Source organism: Sapajus apella, unplaced genomic scaffold, assembly GCF_009761245.1.
Source record: "Sapajus apella isolate SASKATOON/1434 unplaced genomic scaffold, GSC_monkey_1.0 scaffold6, whole genome shotgun sequence".
Taxonomy (NCBI): Eukaryota; Metazoa; Chordata; class Mammalia; order Primates; family Cebidae; genus Sapajus; species Sapajus apella.
Genome location: NW_022436946.1, coordinates 44,689,379 through 44,714,529, shown reverse-complemented (window position 1 = coordinate 44,714,529; position 25,151 = coordinate 44,689,379). Strand labels below are relative to the sequence as shown.

General features: G+C 37.3%; 1 protein-coding gene across 6 annotated transcripts in view; it reads right to left on the bottom strand.

Moving 5' to 3' along the window:
* Positions 1–24,687, bottom strand: part of HACE1 (HECT domain and ankyrin repeat containing E3 ubiquitin protein ligase 1) — a 101,557-nt gene extending 76,870 nt beyond the window's left edge. For 2 of the 6 annotated variants that reach the window (XM_032275163.1, XM_032275167.1), the window contains exons 1-5: positions 24,345–24,687; positions 17,133–17,187; positions 16,049–16,138; positions 14,274–14,378; positions 768–899 (exon numbers count right to left, since the gene is read on the bottom strand). In XM_032275163.1, the coding sequence (XP_032131054.1) occupies positions 768–815 (48 nt within the window). In that variant the 5' untranslated portion in view covers positions 816–899; positions 14,274–14,378; positions 16,049–16,138; positions 17,133–17,187; positions 24,345–24,687. Of the gene's footprint in view, positions 1–767; positions 900–10,099; positions 10,176–14,273; positions 14,379–16,048; positions 16,139–17,132; positions 17,188–24,344 lie in introns of all 6 variants that reach the window. The other 4 variants (XM_032275166.1, XM_032275164.1, XM_032275161.1 and 1 more) reach the window with 4 other exon arrangements.
* Between the last annotated feature and the right edge of the window lie 464 nt (positions 24,688–25,151).

The window sequence follows — 25,151 nt, the reverse complement described above, 5'->3', positions numbered from 1 at the left end:
AGTATATTCAGCTATTAAAACATAGGAATCAAAAATAAAATCAAAATACAAATTATAAATATTTTGAACAGATATAAAAGCACTATTTTTTTTTTTTTTTTTTTTTTTTTTTTTTGAGTCAGGATCTCACTCTGTCACCCAGACTGGAGTATATTGGCACAATCTCAGTTCACTACAACTGCTGACTCCTGAGCTCAAGCGATTCTCCCACTTCAGCCTCTGGAATAGCTGGGACTACTGGCACATGCCACCATATCCACCTAAATTTTTTTGTATTTTTAGTAGATGGGATTTTGCCATGTTGCCCAAGCTGAACTCCTGAACTCAAGTAATTCACCCGCCTCAGTCTCCCAAAGTGCTGGGATTACAGGTGTGAGCCACTGCTCCCAGCCCAAAAGCACTATTTTCTATTTCCTCTACTCATTATCAGAAGTATATAATATATTAATAATAGAATATATTAATCAGACGTCTATATGGGCCAGGTGCAGTGGTTCACGCATGTAATCCCAGCCACTCGGGAGGCTGCGGCGGGAGGACTGCTTCAGCCCAGGAGTTTAAGGCTGCAGTGAGCTAGGATCCCACTGCTGCACTCCAGGGTAATAAAGTGAGACACTGTCTCAAAAAATAAAAAGTCCATATAATGCAGAAAATAAGATTTTGCTATAATGTTTCATGTAGCCAAATATGCATAGTAAAAAGCTTTTCATGAATTCAATTTTTAAAAATTAACACATGCAGCTTAAAGTCCTCATGGCTGAACTTACCGTCTTGTGACCGTTCTGGCAGGCAACATGCAGTGCTGTCTGCCCCATGGCATCCTCAACATCAACATCACTGACATGCTGCACAAGGTCATGGAGTAGTTCTGTCCGCCCATTCACAGCCAGCCAGTGTATCTGTGAAGCCATTTCATTACTTAACATTTGTGTGAGAGTGTTTTATATAAAAACAGCAGATAAATAATGTTATTTCTCAGCTGAGCATGATTTACTCATGCAAATCTAAAGGTATTTTAAGTCCATGTAATTGTTTAAAACTAAAGATATTTTAAGTCCATGTAATTTTTCCCTTTTTAAAATTTTTTAAAATTTATAGGTTTGGGTTTTTTTTTAGAGTTGGGGTCTTGCTATGTTGTTTAGGTTGGACTCAAATTCCTGGGCTCCAGTGATCCTCCTGCCTCAGTCTCTTAAGTAGCTGAAACTAGGTTTCACATGAGGAAAATTTCTGTATCAAGATGCAGATTACACTACATATTTCAAAATCAAGAACCCAATGGGGCTGGAAGTGGTGACTAATGTTCGTAATCCCAGCACTTTAGGAAGTTGAAGCAGGAGAATTGCTTGAAGCAAAGAGATCAAGATCAGCCTGGTCAATGTAGCAAGACCTGTCTCTACAAAAAAATTTTTAAAACTTAGCTGGGCATGGTAGCATACACCTATGGTCCTAGCTTCTCAGGAGGTTAAGGTGGGAGGATCCCTTGAGCCCACAAGTTTGAGGCTGTAATGAGCTATGATTATGCCACTGCACTCCTACCTGGGTGACAGAGTGAGACCCTGCCTCAGAAAAAGAAAAACTGTTTTAAAATAACTCACAATGGTTCAAAATAATAAGTATGCCCAGCTCACAATCATCAAATACTCTGCTTCTTAGATAATCCTGGACCCTATGGCATAGCTTATCTCTGGAGAAAAGGTGTTAGATATTTTTCCTTCCTCAGAATCAAACATAAGTTAAAAAGTAGTTAACATAGTAATGCCACATTCCTTACTTCCTGTATTTTACAAGTAACACATGTATCTTACATAAATTTAAAAAAGGAGGATAAAAATATGCATAAAACACCTATAAGTCTACCACTCAAAGATAATCAATGTTAAAACTTTGGACTATGCTATCTATGAATTTTTCACAAGATTTTTTTTTCTTTTAAAAGAAAATCATGAAATCCCTGTTTTAAAATGGCAAGTTTAATACATGCATCAGCCTCTTCTTCCCTAAACCCCACTGAAATAATAGGAAAGAGTATTTCCTTAAAGAATCCATAAAGATCCGTAAAGATACAGAGAAGAGAATAACAAGTTTTGTAAGCAAAGAAAGTAGATGATGTTTTTATCTTGTCAGATTACACTTGTTGACTTGTCAGAAAGCTACCCCAGTACCCTCAAAAATGTGATTCAGATCATAGGACTCCCAAAAGGATTAAGAATCAATAGTAAGAACCATGCACCCCTTGAAAAGAGGTTGAAAGTTTATTGAATAAGATTTAGAGCCTCATATCTCTATCCCTCCCCAACTGTGCAAGGCCACTAACAGCCCCTCCTCAATCAGAGAGAATGCAAGAAGCTTGAAAACAGTATCTAGGTAAGAGACACCAGGCACACTGAACCAAGAATACCACACTAAAAAGGGCAGATTAGTGCAAGTTTAAACACTGAATATTGATTTTACAGAGCAGTCTTCTCTAACCAGCACCCAGACCGTTAACATCTTGCAGGCAGTTGGAAGAGTCTTCTCTGAGACATCTGACCAGCTCAAGAGTAAATGCCTAAAGAAATCAACACTGGAAAAGTCCAAGAGGCAAATGCCCAAGGAGATCACCCTACACTGAAGCCCCTAATGAACAAACCTCACTCGTGCTGACAGCCTTCAAATAGCTTTTTTCCATTCCCATCAAACATTTGATAAACCCATCTAATTTGAAAGACAAAATACAATTTTTTTTTTAAAGCAAAAGGTGGGGGAAAAAAGAGCCATGAATATTCAAGAAAACACTATATTTAATACTGTCAGAGAGAGAACATACTGATGGCATCCCTGAAATGAGAACAGGATACTATTTTTTGAAAGAGACAAGGGAAAAAAAAACTCCTGGAAATTAATACTATGATAGAGACATGCAAACTCATAAGAAGATTTAGATAATACTGAGGTAGTCTCCCTCAAAGTACAAAGATAAATGAAGAAATGAGAAAAAGTAGGAAAAGTAAAGGGCTAGTGTGAATAGGTCTAATATTCAAATAATAGAGGTTAGAGGAAAAAATAAAACAGAGAAAGTCAGAAAAGGAAATGATGAAAGTAATAATTTATGAATATTTCTCATAAGTTCCTATTATATGAAATTCCAGGTTGATAGGGTCTCAATACTCTTATCCAGCCAAATGGATAAAATAAATCCAAACCAAGACATAATAATCATAGGATTTTAGACCACTAAGGACAAAGTAGTTCTGTAAGTTTCTAGAGAGAAAAATCAAAACAGGTTTCATATAAAGAATCAATAATCAAAATAGTACTAAACTTCAAAACAAAGCTAGAAGACAACAAAGCAATGCTTTCAAAATTCTAAGGAAAAATGATGTCTCACCTAGGTTGTCAGCTAAACTGTCAATTGCATAATCAGACAGACTCAAAGACGCAAGTCATATTCAAACATGCAAGGTGGCAACACATATCCCATGCACCCTTTTTCTCAGGAAACTGTCCGGGTTGCGCTCCATCAAAGTGGCAGGTCAGTTATCAGAAAAGACAGATATGAGACCCACATAACAGAGAACCCAAAGCAAGAAAAAAGCAAAGGAATCCCCAGGATGATGATGAGGAGACGTTCCAAACAACTGTGTGGCCAGACCTAGGTACAACCAATCCAGCCAAGAGAGCACAAAAGTCTCCTTAAGAGACTCCTCCAAGACATAATCAAGGACATGAAAGGTACTGACTACATATTAAGAGGATATTTACAAAGCTGAAAGAGACTTTGGTAATGAATTAGTAAGTTACGAGAAAACTTTAATAAACCTGCAGTAAGGCAAGAAATAGATATAAAAGACATACAAACTGGAAAGAAAAAAAATAAAAGCCTGGCATGGTAGCTCATGCCTATAATCCCAGCACTTTGGGAAGCCAATGCGGGTAGATGACCTGAGGTCAGGAGATCAGGACCAGCCTGGCCAACATGGTGTAACGCCATCTCTATTAAAAATATAAAAATCAGCTGGGCATGTTGGCATACACCTGTAATCCCAGCTACTCAGGTGGCTGAAACAGGAGAATCACTTGAACCCAGGAGACGCAAGTTGCAGTGAGCCTAGATGGCAACACTGCACTCTAGCCTGGGTGACAGAGTGAGACTCTGTGTCAAAATAATAAATAAATAAATAAAACAGTCTCTACGTGCAGAAAACCTGACTGTCTATGAAGCAAAACCCAAGCAATTTCCCAAAAATCACCTAGAACTAATAGGTGAGTTCAGCAAGATTGCAAGATACATAACACACAAAAACCAATTGCGTTTCTATCTGAACATGCGTAAACTCAAATTAAAAACACGTCATTTACAATTATGCCAAAGAAAATGAAATAGTTATATGCTTACCAAAACATGCACAAAAGCCCTATACTGTGCTGTATAAAATTCTAATCAAAGAAATCAAAGACCTAAGTAAGTGTGGAGATAATACTGTGCTTATGGATTGAAAGACTCAATCAATACGGTAAAGATAACAATTCTGCCAGTTTAAAGCAACTCTAATCAAAATCCCAGCAAGGTTCTTTTGTAGACATAGACAAGTTTATTCTAAAATTTATACGGAAAGGCAAAGGAACCAGAATAGCTAACACAATCTTGACAAAGAAAAATAAAGTGAGAGGAATTATTTATTCTTCTTGGTATTAAGACTTACAGCTACAGTAATCGAGACAGTGTGGTATTAGCAGAGAGACTAGCAGAGACACACAGATCAGTGGAACGAATATAAAGTCCAGAAGTGGGTCCACACAAATATGCCCAACTGATTTTTGAGACAGATGCAAAACCAAATTCATGCAGGAAGGACAACCTTTTCAATAAGCAGGTACTGGACATTCACAGGCAAAAAAAAAAAAAAAAAAGTAAACCTTGACCTAAGCCTCATATCTTATGCAAATATTAACTCAAAAGAGATCATAGACTTAAACGTAAAACACAAAACCATGAAAATTTTAGAAAAAAAGATAGGAGAATCTACAGGATCGAGGCCTAGACAAAGAGTTCCTGATACCAAAAGCATGATCCATAATGCAAAAAACTGATCAATTTGGCTTCAAAATTAAATTTTGCTCTTCAAAAGACCCTGTTAACACCATTATTAAATACTGGAAGTCCTAGAGCAATCAGACAAAAGAAAGGAAAAAAGGACATTCAAACTAGAAAGATGTCAAATTATTCTTGTCTGCAGATGATAAGATCTTGTATTTGGAAAAACCTACACTCCACCAAGAAACTATTAGAACTGGTAAATAGGTAGGTCGCAAGATATGAAATCAACATACAAAAATCAGTGGCATTCCTATGTCAGCAGCAAACAACCTGAAAAAAAAGAAAGTAATCCCACGTATGACAGCTACAAATTAAATTCCTAGGAATCAACTTAACCAAAGAAGTGAAAGATCTCTACAAAGAAAACTTAAATCTACTAAACACTGATGCAAGAAACCGAAGAAGTACACACACACAAATTGGAAAGATATTCCATGTTTAAGGGTTGAAAGAATCAATATTGTCAAACCATCCATACTACTCAAAGCAATCTATAGATTCAAAATATCTATCAAAATACCAATGATATTCTTCATGGAAATAGAAAAGATAATTCTAAAGTTTATATGGAATCACAAAAGATCTAGAATAGCAAAAGTCAGCTTGAGCAAAAAGATCAAAACTGGAGGAATATCATTACCTGACTTCAAAGTATACTGCAGAGCTACAGTAACCAAAACAACATGATACTGGTTTAAAAACAGATACACAGACCAATGGAACAGAACAGAGAATCCAGAAATAAATCCACGCATCTACAGTGAACTCATTTTCTACAAAGGTGCCAAGAACACACATTGGGGGTAGGGACAGTATCTTCAATAAATGGTGCTGGGAAAACTGGATATCCATACACAAAAGAATGAAACTAGACCCTGTATCTCTTGCCATATACACAAATCAAATAAAAATGAATTAAAAACGTAAATCTAAGACATGAAACTACTAAAATAAGACACTAAAATAAATCCTGGGGAAACCCTCCAGGACATTGGTCTGAGCAAGGCTTTCTTGAGTAATATCCCTTGAGTGAATTTGCTTTTGACTAAAAGCAAAAGTAACCAAAGCAAAAACAGAAAAACAGGATCACTTCAAGTTAAAAAGCTTCTGCACAGGAAAGGAAACAATCAACAAAGTAAAGAACCTACAGAATGGGAGAAAATACTTGCAAACTATCCATCTGACAAGGGATTAATAACTAGAATATATAAGGAGCTCAAACAACTCTATAGTAAAAAAAAGGAAAAAGAAAAAAAAATCATTCAATTAAAAAATGAACAAAAGATCTTAGAAACTTCTCAAAAGAAGATATATCCATGCCCAGAGCTGTTTACATTCAAATAAAAAAAAAAGATATAAAAACGGAAAACAGGTATATAAAAAGGGGCTCAACATCACTGATCATCAAAGAAATGCAAATCAAAACTACAATGAGGTATCATCTCACCCCTGTTAAAATGGTTTATATCCAAAAGACAGGCAATAACAAATGCTGGCAAGGATGTCAAGAAACAGGAACCCTTAATACACTGTTGGTGGGAATGTGAATTAGTATAGCCACTATAGAAAACAACTGCATTTCTGGACATTCATCCCAGAAAAACGAAAACTTATGTTCACACAAAAATGTGTACCCTAATGTTTCTAACAGCTTTACTCATAATAGCCCCAAACCAGAAGTGACCCAGATGTCTTTCAATAGGCGAATAGTCAAACAAATGGTGGTGCATCCACTACTGGATGGAATACTACTCAGCATTACAAAGGAACAAACTATTGATAAGTATAACCTAGATAAGTCTCTAGGGAATATGATGAACAAAAAAAGCCAATCCCCAAAGGTTCCAGACAATATAATTCCATCCCTGTAACGTTCTTGAAATGACTAATGGAGAGCAAATTAATGGCTGCCATGAGTTAGCCATGGGATGTGAAGGACAAAGGGAAAGGTATGGTTGCAAAAGGGCAACAACACATATCTTTTGTGGTGTTAGAAATGTTCAGAATATCGACTATGGTGGCAAAAACCTACCATGTACACAGGTAATAAAACTAGATAGGTAACCTACACAGGTAATAAAACTGAATAGAACTTAATATACATAAACATACACACACATACAATTAAAACTGAGGAAGGCCAGGCACAGTGGCTCACACCTGTAATCACAGCATTTTGGGAAGTCAAGGCAGGTGGATCACCCGAGGTCAGGAGCTGGAGACCAGCCTGGCCAACATGGTAAAACCCCATCTCTACTAAAAATACAAAAATCAGCCAAGCATGATGGTGCACGCCTGTGGTCCCAGCTATTCAGGAGGCTGAGGCAGGAGAATCACTTGAACCCAGGAGGTGGAAGTTGCAGTGAGCTGAGACAGTGCCATTGCACTCCAGCCTGGACAACAGAGCAAGACTCTGTCTCAAAAAAATAAAATAAAACTGAAGAAATCTTATTAAGATGGATTGTACCAATGTCCATGTCTGTATTGTAATATTATAATACAGTTCTGCAAAATTTTACGGAGGAAACTAGGCAAAAAGTGCAGGGGATCTCTCTGCATTATTTCTTAGAACTTCATGTGAATTTACAATTATCTCAATTTTTTTAAAAAGGCAATCATTAACTACAGGGAAAATAAAATGTTATACAAGAAAAGAAAGCAACTATAACCAACTATTTGGCTTAACTATGAATAGTTTTCATGTAGTCAAAAAAATAAAAACACACACCAAAAATGACCTAACTAAAATTACAGTGATTTTATTTCAAGGATTCAAGGGAAATGTGCTTATATACAACAGGATGGGAGGAGGAGCTGAAAAAGAGAACAATAATTTCATCTTCCAGAAAGTCAATAGGTGATGCCTACAACCAAAAAACCAAGAAGTAACATTTAGCATATTTAGATATACAGAGATAACACTTTTAAATCCATTAAAATAGCTGAGAGAAGTTGTTTAGGGAGTGGGAAGTTGGGAGGTTGGGGAGGAAGTCCAAGAGACTGTTTTCTATAAGCCATGTAGAATATTTGATTCTTTAAATACATACATGAATAATTTTGTTAAATAAAAATTTAATTCTTAAAAATTTTCTATTCCACCTCCCCTAAAGTACAAGAGGGAAGGGAAGAATTTAACAAATTAAAAACTTACGCAATTAAAGCAGATTATATTAACACTGAACATCTTATCATGCCGAAACTGGTTAGTGTCCTAAGGAAAGATCGATGTCATTTCTAAGGTTTCATAAGCCTCTGTTGCACCTACCGTGTCACTATGCATCCTATGGATATTCAGAATACAGACTTCCCTTACAGAATAGATGGTATATTATTACTAATATATAACAAAATCTGAATTTTTACAGGAATTGTAGATGCCATACAATTATTATGATTGAGTTTATTCTATAATAAGCCATTCAAAATCTTAGGAAAGTTGTTTTTCTATGCCTCACCCCCAAATTTTTTATCATAAAGGCCTTGAAAACCAGCATGGTAAGTAAATATTCAATATTATTCTTTATTCATAAATTAAAAGATTCAAAATATATAAATAGTATTCAAAGGAATGTATAATTTAATAAACAAAACTTAACATGTGCCATGATTTCAAAATAACTGCTCAATAGTCACATCATTCTATGTTATCTCTACTTCTAAAATTAATAATGCTCTATTAAATAATGACAATTTGTTTAAAACTCTGGGATTTCAACAATCTCTTCAGCAGTATCCCATACCACCTCCATGTGAATAAAAAATATATAAACTTATTTTTGCAAAGAAAGTGATACGGCAAAATGGCAAACACTACTTTATATAAAATGTAAGTCTAATAATAGGACAAAATGTTAACAGTGATTATATCTTTGGGAGGCAGAAGCAAAAGGATTGCTTGAGGCCAAGAGTTCAAGACTAGCATGGGAATCAAAGCAAGACCCCACCTCTACCAAAAAACGTAAAATATACTAACCAGGTGTAGTGACACACCCCTATAGTCCCAGCTACTTGGAAGGACGATGCCAAATAATTTCTTGTGCCCAAGAGTTTGAGGTTGCAGTGAGCTATGAACATGCCACGGCACTGCAGCCTGGGTGACTGTGGAACCCTGTCTCTAAAAAAAGGTTTTTTGGGCCAGGTGCAGTGGCTCACGCCTGTAATCCCAGCACTCTGGGGAGGCCGGGGAGTGGATCACCTGAGGTCAGGAGTTCAAGACCAGCCTGGCCAACATGGTGAAACCCCATCTCTACTAAAAATACAAAGTTTTTTTTTTAAACTGTGATTATCTTAGAGTGCAAGGCATATAGGGAGTGTTCATTCCCTTTGTCATCTTTTTTCTTCCTTTCTGACTAGCCATCTAATTCTACAATGAACATATTAAAAGTTCTTAAAAGAACATAATGAAAAACAGCTCTCTAATAATGAACACCTAACACACCTCAGCAAGAAAGTCAGTGACAAAGGCTAGAGGAATAAGTTTCAAAATAAATGAAAGTCATAAACTTAAAAAGGAGAAAAGAGAAATATGGTGAGCCATAACTTGTCTTAATTTAGCTAAAACCTGTTTTTTTAATATAGCTAAAAACTTTATCTCAAATCATTCTGCACCTTCTTAATCACTAAACTTACAGGCCAGGGGTGGTGGCTCATATATAATCCCAGCACTTTAGGAGGGTGAGACAGGTGATCTCTTGAGGCCTGAAGTTAGAAACCTGCCTGGCCAACATGGTGAAACCCCATCTCTACTAAAAGTATAAAAATTATCTGGGCATGGTGGCACACACCTGTAATCCCAGCTACTTGGATGGCTGAGGCACAAGAACTGCTTGAACCAGAAGGCGGAGACTGAAGTGAGCTGAGATTATGCCACCACACTCCAGTCTGGGCAACAGAGCGAGACTCTGTCTCAAAAAAAAAAGTAACTTGCAGAAACACTTGTACTACACTTTGCCTTACTGTCACATTCAATATCATTTTCTAAAATGTAATTTTAAAATATCAAATAACATTGATAGCACTTACTGCTGTAAGGCCTTCGTTATTACAAATGTTGACATCAGCGCTATATTCTAATAATTTACTCATACATTTCTTCTGCCTGAAAAGAAAAGAGAGTCATGGATAACTGGTACTAAAAAAATATGCAAATGACAATTAATTTACTGAAATAGTAACTACAATCAATAACAGCTGATGACATCAAAACATATCTTTATCTTCAATATCACACCATATCTACAATATTTAAACAAACACTATTTGATATAAAATACAAAACTGCTTCTATGACTCAAAGATAACAGGATAAAACAATGGCACAATCAGGTTTTCATATCATTGGGACAAATCATCATTCGAACTGCAGAGAAACTTCTAGTATTGGCTAAGTTTATGAAATAGTAATATTCATTAGAAATATAACAAAATATAAGACTAATGGAAGGGAAATGGAGAAAAATTATGTCTCAACATTGTATCCTACATTCTTGACAGCTAAATATTTAAAAGATAACACAAAAATGTTACAAAAACATAATCAGAATATCAATAAAATGCATGTCTAGGCATCCCTCTACTCACTGGGGGTGAGAAGGGGGATGCATAGACTCATTATTTTTTCCATTATTTGTATTGTGGTAAAACACATATAAAATTTGCCATCATAACCATTTTTAAGTGTACAGTTCACTGGCAAATAGACCAGTGAGTAAATAGTAATATATACAATACAGTGTATATATAATACATGTGTATTGTATACATATTATACGATGTAATAAATACAGTAGTAATATAGTAAGAGGTTGATGCAAAACTAATGGCAGTTTTTGCCATTATTTTCAATGGCAAAAAACCGCCATTACTTTTGCACTAATCTAAATCATATGCTACACATAGCATATGGTATATATAGAGTATATTTTATATATACATATTACTATTTATTCAACTAGATCATAAACATTTTCATGCCATGGATTATATCATATTTCTTTAATCAACTCAGTACTAAGCATAGCCAGGCTCATAGCTCTCAATAAAACTTTTGATTATTAATATTTAATATTATAATAGGTAAAATTCTCATTGATTGAATACAACTTTTAAGAAAAAAGAACTGGCAAGTTACTTTTCTTGCTTTGATTTTTGAAATACGTCATTTAAAATCAGCATTAAAGAAATGGAGGAAAATAAAGCTCGGGTAAACTTTCAAAATCAAACATTTACAAAGTTCCTTTGTCTGATACATTGTTAGGAAAACCTTAAGAAATATATATTCAATAATCATGAGACCACAGATGAGATAGTCCCATTAAAATAAATGCACTGTTTAAATGTGTGTTCATGTGTCTATACCAGTATGGGTGGATTTCTAAAACCTTTCAAATGCCTATCATGGACCACTGGCCTAAAGCCAAAATAAATTGTTAGTTAGGAATGGGCCAGGGAAATAGACCCAAAAAATGTTTAGGGTAGGGGTTGTGGAAGAAAAGCAGTAATCTATAATGCTTCCCCTCCCAAAAATGAATTGCAAAAGGTACAGGGCAATATCAGAGAGAAATATATCCTATCTTTCTTATTGAGCAACCATTATCACTACTTTCCAGATCTGAGTAAGTCAAATCAACCCAATAAATGAGCGGCTATTTTGCTAACAGGAACTAAAATACTATGTAATACATGGGCCCTACCCTTTATGAGCTCACAATCACCTAAAAAAATTTTTTAAAAATTCTTCTTTCAAATCTGACCAAAATGCAACTAAGAATACACAATAATTTCAAAGCCTCTCCTTTTAACATTCTCACATAAGCATGAGCAATGCTGAATCACCCTGTACAAGGAAGCAACTACATTCCTGTTCAGATAGTGCACCAATTATAGGGAAATTATGGTAACCCGAATGACACAGGGACCAGTCACCCAAGTGCTCTGTGGAAGCTTAAGGGGGCTTCTTTTGGAAAGGAGGGCAATCCAGTACAGCATTAATGGCAAAGAGAAAAATGCTAAAGCAGGCCAAGAGAAATATAGCAGCCATCTGATGACAGCTGAGGGAACAAAACAAAAAGCTGGCCCCAAAACACAGACAGACCGCAAAATGGGCAGGACTCTACTATGACTTCTACTTCAGTATGAATAAATATGAACTCACAAAGAAATTATAGTAAAAAGCTATTTCTGAAAACATCAGCCACTACAGGAAGTACTCAAGTCACTTAGCAAACACTGAGCACCTCTAAGTTGTACAAGGCTTCCACTAAATAAATAATAAAAACCAAAATATTTAAGTATTAAATGTCAAGAGTAATCTTTATAGAAATAGAAAAGCATGCAAAGTAAAGAGAGGATCAAGAATTCTTTTTATTCCTTTTCTTCTTGCTGAATGGCTATGTGAATCTGCCATATTTCTTCACCTTTAAAATATAATGGTCTTCAATTACTGTTGACAGAAATAGTGATCAAAACTATTTATTGTCTCTGTGCCACTTTATGTTTCTGAAAAACAGTACATGAAAATTCTTTTTAGCAGATCAAGAACATCCTGTCTTTCAAGTCTCACACTGAAGTCTTATGACTAAGTTGCCTAATGAAATGATAGCAGTTTTTAATCCCTGCTCTGCGCTAATCTCTCTTTTCTTCAACAGTTGTTGAAACAGAGTACTAAGATATTTTCCTACACGTAACCTTTTCAAGACCTTTGTCACTACCCTATCAACACCTGGGATAATGTACCTACACCTGAGATCAATTCAGCAAGGGAATGAATGATTTACTCTATGACCTTGGGTGTAACACACTACAAGATACCTAACATGGCTAATTATAAAAACAACTGTTTATTCAACACATTGTTAACCTATGAGAACTGTGGACAATTAAACTGGCTCACATGCTAAATCAGGAAATGGGGCAGATCAGAGAGGGTCAAAGGACTATGCCTTTCCCCTCTCCAACCTAGGCACTATTATACTTGTCTTTTTTGTTGTTGTTGTTGTTCTGTTTTAATCTTTATATGCAAAAATTTGGCCTCAGATTGATGTAATGGACAATTTTAGCTCCATATCCATCTTATTAGGCAGCTAATACAAATATCTAGAAGCATGGTTCTGAATAGGAAACAAAAATATCTTCAAGAGTAATAGAAAAAAAGACACAGTGCATTTGTACACCGTACCCATAGAGAAGTTTTTTTTAGTTTTTGTTGTTTTTGAGACAGAGTTTCTTCTGTCATCTAGGCTAGAATGCAATGGCACAATCTCCACTCACTGCAACCGGGCACTCAAGCAATTCTCAGGTCTCAGCCTCCCGGGCTCAAGCAATTTCCACGCCTCAGCCTCCCAAGTAGCTAAGCTTACAGGCATGTGCCACAATGCCTGGCTAATTTTTCTATGTTTAGTAGAGACAGGGTTTTGCCATGTTGGTCAGGCTGGTCTCAAACTCCTGACCTCAGGTGATCCACCCGTCTTGGCCTCCCAAAATGCTGGGATTACAGGCCGGGACTCCATAGAGAAGTATCTGTTTGAAAGGGTTTATAAAACATCAGTTCTTCAAGTCCTGAATCAAAAACTACTTGTTTTCCTTTTAAATATAATTCCAATCATTTTAGTCTGATTTGTCAGACCAAATAAAAACTAATGTTAGCACTAAAAGGAGTAAGCTACCCTACTATCTAGGAAGATTACTGTGGTACATTACATCCACAAATAATTACAAATAAACTGTGTACAATATATTAAGTCTGTGTATAATTCCATTAATAATATTATCTAAGCAAGCAATTTGCAAAGTGAGCCATGGAGTTAGGAGTGACAAAAGATTAGCAGAAAAAAAGCACACTAAAAAAGAGATGAAAATTATGCTTTTCAAAAACACAATGTCACTGTAATACAAGTAATAATAAACTTCTACATACTCATTTTCAAGAAGAAATTAGTGAGCAATCTAATGAATTACTAAATATGATAGCTATTTTAAAATTCAATATAATGACTCAAGATCCACTATAAAGAAGAACAATCTCATCAATATCTTTGAGAGACAAAAAAAATTATAGAAAATAAAATATGCACATCATTATATTGTAGTTCTTCCCAAGGTAAATATTGGGGGTGTAGGAGGAATCATCAAACCAAGGCAAACTGCGTTGAATAACTGATAATACAACTTAAGCCACTTAAGAAAACTAAATAGTTACCCATTTCTTGCTGCCAAATGAAGGGGTGTACAGCCTGAAATATCTTGATAGTTAGGATTTGCTCCTTTCTTTAACAGCAAAACCAAGCATTCCACCGATCCACAACTACAACAATATTAAAAGACAGCTCAGATACATTCAATGTACAGCCATATTTGATATAGTTTAATTAAAAAACAAAATATTCTATTAAATACATTTTTTGTTGTTGTTTTTGACACAGGGTCTCACTCTGCTGCCTACTCTGGAGTACACTGACACCATCATGGTTCACTGCAGCCTTGACCTAGTGGGCTCAAGCAATGCTCCCACCTCAGCCTCCCAAGTAGCTGGGACTACAGGCATAAACCACCACACTTGGGTAATTTTTTTTTTTTCTATAGAGTAGAGGCCTCATTATGTTGCCCAGGCTGATCTCAAACTCCTGAACTCAAGTGATCCTCCCACCTCGGCCTCCCAAAGTGCTGAGATTACAGGTGTGAGCTGCCATGCCAGCTGCCATGCCTAGCCTTAAACAATTTTTGTCTTTTTTGAAATGGAGTCTTGCTCTGTCACCCAGTCTGGAGTGCAGTGGCATGATCTTGGCTCACTGCAATCTCTACCTCCCAAGTTCAAGCATTTCTCCTGACTCAGCCTCCCAAGTAGCTGGGATTACAGGTGCATGCCACAACACCCAGCTAACTTTTGTACTTTTAGTAGAAATGGGGTTTCACCATGTTGGCCAGGCTGGTCTCAAACTTCTGACCTCTAGTTATCTGCCCACTTTGTCCCCCAAAAGTGTTGAAATTACAGATGTGAACCGCTGTGGATGGCCTTAAACACATTATTTTTAACGTCCTTTTTTACCTATAATTTGATTTAACTTCTGACACAAATAGTAAACATTCCCTACTTTCAAGATGGTTCATTTTACTATGAAAATTATAAAGTATTTGAGAAACTCAAATACTTCAAAGAAACCATATGGTACTTTCAAATTTCTGGCCTTTCAAAGCCAAATTATTCAAGGACAACTGATTTCTACACACCTACCTAAATTCTGAGGAGGATAGGTAGCAATTAGTTAACTGATTGATTACACACTAGAAGACTGTAAATAAAAATCATTTTCCTACCTATGTAAAAAACATAAGGCCAGTGACTTCATCTGCAGATAGCATACAAAAATCTCATATTGGTGGGATGGAAAGAAAATTTTGGGCCGGGCGTGGTGGCTCACACCTGTAATCCCAACACTTCGGGAGGCTGAAGTGGGCAGATCATGAGGTCAGAAGATTGAGACCAGCTTGGCTAACATGGCAAGCTCCATCTCTACTAAAAATACTAAACATTAGCTGGGCATGGTGGCACATGCCTGTAGTCCCAGCTACTTGGGAGGCTGAGGGAGGAGAGTTGCTTGAACCCAGGAGGCAGAGGTTGCAGTAAACTGAGATTACGCCACTGCACTCCAGCCTCAGCGACAGAGCAAAAAAAAAAAAGAAAATCTTGGTGAACTGCACCATTGAGTACATCCAGGAAAGACAATCTCCATGCCTAACCTACTCTGATCCAATATAAAACACTCTAAGACAAGAGGAACATGAGGCTTACATACAATCCCAAAATTAGCAGTTTATCTAGAAAACAAACAGCACACCACACCCTAAAACAGTATAAGGAACTACTCAGCTGTCTGTGCCCATCTCTCCCCATAAATATTGTGTGACAACCCTGATTCAAAGCTTACTAATCCATGCTCTAGACCAGAGTTTAACTCAAAATATCTTTCATCTTACTTTGCTGCAATGTGAAGCAAGCTTCTTTTCACACGTCCAAATGCATAATTGACATCAAATTTTGAATTTGATAGTAGTTCAGAAACAGACCTATGCCAAAATAAAAAAAGGAATCATTGTGTAAAAAAAGCTTTCAAAAACATAATAAATCAAGCTAACAGCTCTTTAGCTACTCTTACGGATTCTTCAGATTTTGTCCCACACCCACCACAGAACACTGCACTATTCTCAGTATGTTAGCCAGCACATTATCATCCATAAACCAAACCCCTTGACCAACAAGGGCGCTGAAGGTTTCCTCATCTGCCACTGGATCATCCTATGTTACCTGCTCAGGATACACAACAGAGTAAGTTGGCTTTAGCTCTCCTTAGATTGAGAAACAAAGGGTGTAGGCCTGGCTGTTCCCCTTGCCAAAAGCTGAGCCTAGCTATATTAATTTTGGCCAAATAAAATCAGACGAAAACATTTTTTAATTATACCAGATAGGAAATTTAAAAGAAAAAAAAATTTTAACTTGTTTCAAAATGGTTACTTTTCACATTCTTCTTCTTATATCAAACTATCCAATAGCTAGCCACAGCAGAGCTGACTAAGTATAAAGACCCCCTCACAAAGCCAAATAATTGTACTTCATATATGCCCTGTAAACGAGTGTCAACACTACATCAATAAAAGAAATATCAAAGTAAGTAGCACATAAGGGAAATAAGCTGTCCCTCAGCCCTCATCTTTTGCTATAAGATCAGCAGTGACCTCTGAAAGAAATCACAATGTATTTTTCTATGTCAGTGACCAACCAAATATCTGAATATTCATTAAGAAAATCTCTCACCATAAAATTTTACAGCTCATATGGATCTTGGAAAATTTTATTCCCTATTTCACACACACAAAATTATAACAGAAAAATTAAATAACTTGCCCCAGGACAAAACAACATCTATGTCCAAACTCTGTGTGTGTGTGTGTGTGTGCGTGTGTGTGTGTGTGTGTGTGTGTGCAGGCGTGCGCATGCGCATGTGCACATGCATGCATGCAGGTACACATTTAAAAAGCATAAATTTAAGAAAGAAGCACTCACCTGTGTTGATCAGCCATAACCATTGGCATTAATGTATAAACAGCAGTTTCATTATCTGAGTAAAAAAAAAAAAAAAGAGTTTATTTATCCCCTACTTTGTCCAAGTGGCGATACTTAAAATTAGTTTAGAATTTTCCTAACTCTATACAAAAAGCGAAAAGGAGAGGAAGGAGGAGGAAAGAAAAACGCAGAATATCAGAGGTATTTCAAAATTTATGGTAGTGCAGAATCTTTCACCCCCTCTACTGCTTATCCCTTTACATTATCACAAAAGAGCTTAGCTTCTGGATGTAAAAGGAAAATTAAAGACTGATTCTTCAGAAGGTTTTGTCCCATTAGCCATCAAAAAACAATTCTCTAAGCATAGTATGGTAGCCTGCACATCATCATCCAAAAACCTTCCTGTAGCTTTAACAACTGAAATTTCTTTTACTTCCAAAGAGGTGTTTACAGGCATCATGTTTTATCATACTTACATGTAGTCTGGGGGAACTGTAAATATACATAGATATTATATATATGCTAAAATAATTTTAAAAACCTTAAATATACATAATACTGGCTTCTTGTCAATATTATTACAAAATAAATTAGTTTAGAAGCTTTTATGAAAGAGCACCAAAGTCTTCATTGTACTTACCACTTTACTCACAACATTTTTATTCATATGTGCTAAGGTTTGAATGTGTCGCCAAAAGTTTGTGTGTTGGAAATTTGGTTGCCATTATGATGGTGTGAAGAAGTGAGGCTTTGGGGAGGTAATTGAGACATGAGGGCTCCTCTTTCATTAATGGATTAATGCTGTTAATGCAAGTGTGGCTTAGTTATAGTGGAAGTTCAATCCCCTTTCCTTTAGCCCTTCCTCTCTCAAGTCTTCCTTTCTCACCCTTCTGCCTTTCACCATGAGATGACCCTTACTCGATGCTGGTGTCATGCTCTTGGACTTCCCAGCCTCCAGAACTGTGAGAAATAAATGTGTTTTCTTTACAAATTATCCAGTCTGTAGTATTGTTATATCAGCAGAAAACATACTAAGGGAGATAAATTCACAAAAACATGACCCAAAAGAAAAGGTTAAAAATCAACATCTATGATGTCATATACTTATGTACATTTCAGCTAGTATTTTGAATTGATTTTTATATATTACTAAGGGTCATTTATCAATTCAATGTATTTTGGAGGTTTCTGTTTTTTAATAAATCATTTACAGAGACAAAACCCTGATAGCCCTCACTCAGCCCTTTAAACGTTAATGCTGATGCTCAGTTTAACCTAAAGTTTGAGGATAAACAGGATATTTACATACTATCAAGTACCTCTCAAAAATATTGACTAATTACAAAGGAAAAAGAAAATTTATAGTAAAGAACCCAGCAGACACTATCTTAATCAACTGACAAAGGGTAATATAACCACAAATAATATATGTATCATATAGCTCCTGGTATGATCCACTGAGAAGGGCACATCACTTTTGCAGTACAGCAGTCCCCCCTTATCTGCAGGGGATACATTCCAAGACACTGAATCAATGCCTAAAACTGTGGATAGTACCAAACCCTATGTATACTATTATTTTCCCTATATGATAAAGTTTAATTTATAAATTGAGCACAGTAGGGCTAGGCGCGGTGGCTCATGCCTATAATCCCAGCACTTTGGGAGGCCAAGGCAGGTGGTTCACAAGGTCAAGAGATCGAGACCATCCTGGTCAACATGGTGAAACTCTGACTCTACTAAAAATACAAAAATTAGCTGGGCAGGGTGGCATGCACCTATAGTCCCAGCTTCTCGGGAGGCTGAGGCAGGAGAATTGCTTGAACCCAGGAGGCGGAGCTTGCGGTCAGCCGAAATCACACCATTGCACTCCAGCCTGGGTAACAAGAGTGAAACTCCGTCTCAAATGAATAAATAAAAAATAAATTGGGCACAGTAAGAGATTAACAACAATAACCAATATAAAATAGGACAATTATGGCAATATACTCTAATAAAAGTTATACGTATGTGGTCTCTCTCTCTCTCAAAGTATCGTGCTGTGCCTCCAGCAACTAACTCAGAAAGCAAAGCTGCAGATAAGGGTTAGACTACTGTTCTTGCCAAAAATCCAATCATGAGAAAATATCAGAGAAGCCCAAATTAAGAGTAATTCCACAAAACACCCGATAGGTCCTCTTTAAAAGTTCTCAGGACCATTAAACACAAAGAAAGACTGAAGAACAGCAGGGCACAGTGGCTTACGTCTGTAATCTCAGCACTTTGGGAGGCAGAGGTGGGTGGATCACCTGAGGTCAGGAGTTCGAGACCAGCCTGACCAACATGCTGAAACCCCATCTCTACTAAAAATATAAAAATCAGCCAGGTGTGGTGGCACATGTCCATAATCCCAGCCACTTGGGAGGCTGAGGCAGGAGAACTTCTTGAACCCAGGAGGTGGAGACTGCAGTGAGCCAAGATTTGCACCACTGTACTCCAGCCTGGGCAAGAAGAGCAAAACTCTGCCACAAAAAAAAAAAAAAAAAAAAAAAAAAAAGACTGAAGAACGATCACAGTTTGGGGGAGACTAAAGAAACATAACTAAAGGCAATATGGTATCCTGAATTGGATCCTAAAAAGGACATCAGTGGGAAAACTGGCAAAATTTTAATAAACTCTGTAGTATAGTTAATAGTATATGCAAATGTTAATTTCTTATTTTCGACAACTGTACTATGGTTGTACAAGATGCTAACGTTAGCAAAAGGTAGGTGAAGGGTACATGGGCAGAACTCTGTGCTATTCATGCAAGTTTTCTGTAAGTTTAAAATTACTTTCAGAAAGTTTTTTTAAAAGGACGAGAAACTGTCATAGAATAAGAGTCTTAAGAGTTAAATCAACCATATATAATATGTAGCCCTTGTCTGGATAGTGATTTAAAAAAAAAAAAAAACTGTAAAAGGAAATTTTTGAGATGAAGACGAACTGTATATGGGCTCAGTATTTTATTTCAGGATAATACAAAATTACTGCTAATTGTATTGGCTCTAGTAATGGTATTATAATTGTGTTTGAAAAACATAATTCATGTGTTTAGAAATATAAACTGAGCTGTTTATAGGGGCAATGGAGAAAAGTTATTACCATTCCTTCACATATTTTACCATTTGTGAGTGTAGACATGAAAAGCAATTTAGTCCTTGTCAAAATTCACAAGTTCAGTATGCAGATGCAACAACTTATTCACTATAAAAGTAAAATACTAACAGATCCTATTAAAATTGACATTTAAGAACCATTATCTTAAAGGCACTTTTCTAAACATGGTGTATATACCGTTGCTTTTCTCCTCACAACCACCTTAAGAAATAGGTACTACTAACCTCATTTAACAAATGAGGAAACAGAAGTGCCAGTTAAGTAACAAGCTGTGTAATGGTGGCATTAAGTGGCTGATTCCAGAGCCTGCACAAATAATATATCCTACAGTGCACCCAGTATATACCATATAACTAGAAGGTTCACAATATAATAATATTCTTAATATGTTAAAAAGACTCTCTTTTATCCTCTTATTTTCTTTTTTTAAATGCTGACTGCAACCCACTAATTGCTCTCAGAAATTACCAATGAGTCACCATCAGGAGTTGAAAATACTACACCATTGACAATGACAACATTCTTTATCGCGCATATAATAATACATGACTCAATAAATATTGAACTTCTAAACCATGAGAATTTCTATTAAATCACTCCATAATAAAGTCATAAAAAAACAATTACTTGTGGGTTTACACTTAAATCAAGATAAACTTTAAATCAAGATAGTGCATAATTTTAAGTGAGCATTAGACAGCATAAGGTTCACATTGGTTTTATTTGTAAGGTTTTTATTTTTTAGATAAAATTTAGATTTACATCTTATTTAAGTCACATCTAAGCTTAAAAAAAAAAAAAAAGGTCACATACATTAACACGTAAATATGAAGGAATAAATCTAACCCCAACTGTGGTGGTAGAAGACTATCCAAGAAAGACTATACTAAGAAAGGACAGAATAAAATTTGTTGCCAGATACTTCCTTCTCTACTCTTGAAGACACCTTCAAGATTAGGTATATACTTAAAGTCTCCAGGGTGACAAGAAAAGTTTAATCTCTCACTTTATTAGACATGCTGGCCCATTTTTATCACTACAGTTTCAAAACCAAACTATTCCAAAAAAAAAGAAAAAGTGCTCAGAGTATTTAATTATATGCAATTTCTCTTCAAAACATCAGATGGGAGTAATTTTTTTAAACACAATTATCCTGATCACATATGCTAAAATAAAATGGGCTCAAATTTCATTATTTTATTAAACAAATTGCATTCACTATATAGTAATTTAAACTTTTCTCCACATATACTAACAACACACACCAACCTTTCATTTTTATTATTTATTTATTTATTTTGAGACTGACTTTCGCTCTTGACTTCCAGGCTGGAGTGCAGCGGCGTGATCTCGGCTCACTGCAAACTTCATCTCCCAGGTTCAGGCAATTCTCCTGCCTTAGGCTCCTGAGTAGCTGGGATTACAGGCACCCGCCACCACGCCCACCTAATTTTTGGTATTTTTAGTACAGCTGGGGTTTCACCATGTTGGCCAGGCTAGTCTCAAACTACTGACATCAGGTGATCCATCCAACTCGGCCTCCCAAAGTGCTGGGATTACAGGTGTGAGCCACTGCGCCCAGCCTCAACCTTTTAAACTCTACTAATAATCCATATCCCTAAAGTAATTTCTTACTCTTCACCTCTTTTTTCCCTCAAGAATCTTCCTGTGTTAGGCCAGCCTAGGATGAATCAACTACCTGCACTCCATTACTTAGGGTAATACTCAGGTTTTCACTATCTCAAGGAAACATAGCATACAACTCAGTTTAACCAAACATCTATGGTTTCAACCTTTGCAACAAAGTTAATTTTAAAGTACAAGCTGACTAAGATGTTTACAAGCTTAGTAATCTGTTGTAATTAGATGCTTATTGATTATCGAATTCTAACAAAGCAAAAAAAAAATCTGATTATTTTCTAAACTTAGAGAGATTTCAGAGTTTCCATTCAGCCCTTAAAATGTAAGCACAAAATGTGAGTTTGTAACAGTAGGAAATCTATCTATCTATCTATCTATATATACATACACATTTCTCTCTCTATATATATATGATATACTCGAAAGAACCAAGCTCAGAGAATTCAAAAAGACTCATCAGAACTTACAAAGGTAAATTAAAATCAAGAAACAAAATGAGCAAATTCATTATAATCAAAGAAAAGCAAATGCAAACAAGATGCCATCTTTGCCTATATGTGGAAAAGTTTTGCTTTTACTTATAATACTCTGGTTTCTGGGCACTCTCAGACTGCTGGTGGAACTTCCTAAGTGTAAGTTGAGAAACTGATATGTAGAGCCTTAGCAATGTATTGTAGATATTGTTCTTCTAAGAATTAACCCTAAGGAAACATTTAGGGGCAAACAATGTCTTAAATACAAAGCTGTTTCTCATAAAATCAGTTTAAAACCTATTTAGATTCAACATTTGTTACATGCATCCTATGAAATCCTGCACTCATTAAGCCTGTTGAAGCACATAAAAAAACATTTGGGATGTTTTCTAAACACAAAATAAAAGACTATATGCAATATGATCTTAACTGGTTAGGGAGAGAAAGAGAAAGAAATAACAATAATAACAATGTTTATAACTGGGTGGTGGAATGACAGATTTCTTTTTCTATTTTTCTTTATTTTCCAAACTTTCTACAGTGAAAGTATATTACTTTTAAAGCCAAGTAACATTATAAAAGTCTTCTAAATCACATTTATGTAAAAAAACGTGGGGATTCAAACTAGACAATATAAATTATACATGCAGTCTTCATCAACCTATACCAATAACGTGACTACAGAAAATAAGAGCAGCACTTAAGAAATGGATTCAAAGGTAGAAGTTGGAAAGAAAATACAGAAAAAGTTGAAGCTATAATCTAGTTACTAAAATCTGAATTCTACACAGGGACTAGAGAACATTTTTTCAAGATTATCCCCAGGCCAGGCGCAGTGGCTCATGTCTGTAATCCCAACACTTTGAGGGGAGCAGGGTGCGGATCGCTTGAGCTCAGGAGTTCAATACCATCCTGGGGAACATAGAGAGACCTCATCTCTATAAAAGGAAGGAAAGAAAAGTATCGCCAAAATACCCATTCCCACATTTCTTTCATGACTGTGTGCCAAAGTCTCCTTCCCTATCCTACAAACCACCCAGTAGCAATTCAAAAAGATTTTTTAGAAAATAAGATAAGCTACTACAATTAAGAAAAAAGCTATTCACCAGCCATAACCTCCTCCCAACCCTTCTCTCACTTGGGCATAAAGAGCCAAAGGCAGATTCTTAGAAGCAGCACTGCCATCTCCCATCACCAATAAAACGTCTGAATTCACGACACTGCAAACAAAACTGCTTATTTTCTCTCCTCTGTTATTAGTAGAGTTTTGCCTGTCCTGAAGGAACCCTGGTATGCTGAACTAAAAGTCCTGAACCTCAGGGACCATGCCTTATTCCTCTTTGCAGATGCGTCCTAGTTCCCAGCTAGCTTAATACCAGTCTGACGAATAAATGAAGAATGAAGGCAGGCATGCATATCAAAGAAAAATGTATTGTGTTTGCACACACTGAACTTTAAGAGTACCTGTTTGATGTGTGCCAACCCTTTGTCCGCCTGATATCAAAACAAGGCAGTGCCCATATTTTAAAAAATAACTAAAAGCCCGCCTGGACCCCTGATGCAGCTTAAAGTAAACACTATCTTTGGGGCATCTCTATCCCCAGCGACTGTGAAACGGCCCGCAACTGTGATGTTTTCTGAGTCCGGGTCTCGGGCCTTGGGCTGGTATTCCTGCTCCTTTGCCAAGACCCTCCCTAATCGACAGACGTGAGAGATCTTTGTCTCGCTCCTCCCAGCAGCGGAACCCGCACCAACCCAGTTTCCTCCCGCAAACTCCCACCTGCGGGGGTGGGGCCAGGGGAGTCAGGGGCCTGGGGCCGCCCCTCAGCTCTGGAAAGTAAAAGTGGGCGTTTTCTCAGCTTTGGGTTAGTTTTTCCACCCGACCTAAACGCGGCCGAAGCTCCTGCCCCACTGGCCGCCCCCCGCTCCGCGGCCAGCCCAGCCCCGCGAACCAGCTCACCCTCGGGCAACTCCACAGTGCGCGCGCGGCGCAGCGAGCGCGTGAGACGGTTGAGTTGCTCCATCGCTCTCTCCATCCTCGGTGCGCCCTCTGCGATCCCCCTGCCGCACCGGCGGCCTCCGCGCCCAGCGCCCTACATCTCGCCTGGGCCGGTCCAGCGGGCAGAGGCGCGGGCTTGCCCTGGCCAGAGCACCGAGCTGCGAGGGCTGCCTGAGCCACGTCCTGCGTCCAGGGGCCTGGCTGCTGCCGGACCGACCACCGAGTGGACACCCACTGCCGCCTCCACTCGCGCCTTTCCTGCCTACACCTCCGCCGCGTCCCTCCCGGGCTCGCGCGGCCTTCTGGGAACTGTAGTTTCCAGTTAGCGGAACCGAGCGCCCTGGGCGGAGTCACGCTAGGGCGCCCCGCCACGCCGACGCGGGCGGGGGCTGAGTGCGCGGGAAGCCATGAGGCGACTGGGCGTACTCCCAAGTCCCTGGAAAGGTGTTTTCAGGCCCTGCTCCTCCTCCCCTCCAAAGTTGTACTGGAGCAGCTTCCTCCAATTCTGTAACTGTCTTACAAAGCAGATTGGAATTGTCACTATTGTTCTTAAATCCGTCACGACGTTAATAGTACTGTTTAGTGCATCTGTTCCAGGAACATGAACTTTTTAAGTATGGTATTTTCGTATGTCAAATTTAAAGAGTAATAAAATCAAACAGATACAAAAGCACCATATGCTTTTGTCTTCATCGTAAATAACTTAACAATAGCTTAATTAGTTGTCTTTCCTGCTAGGCGACTTTGAGGTCAGGGGCACCATTTAAT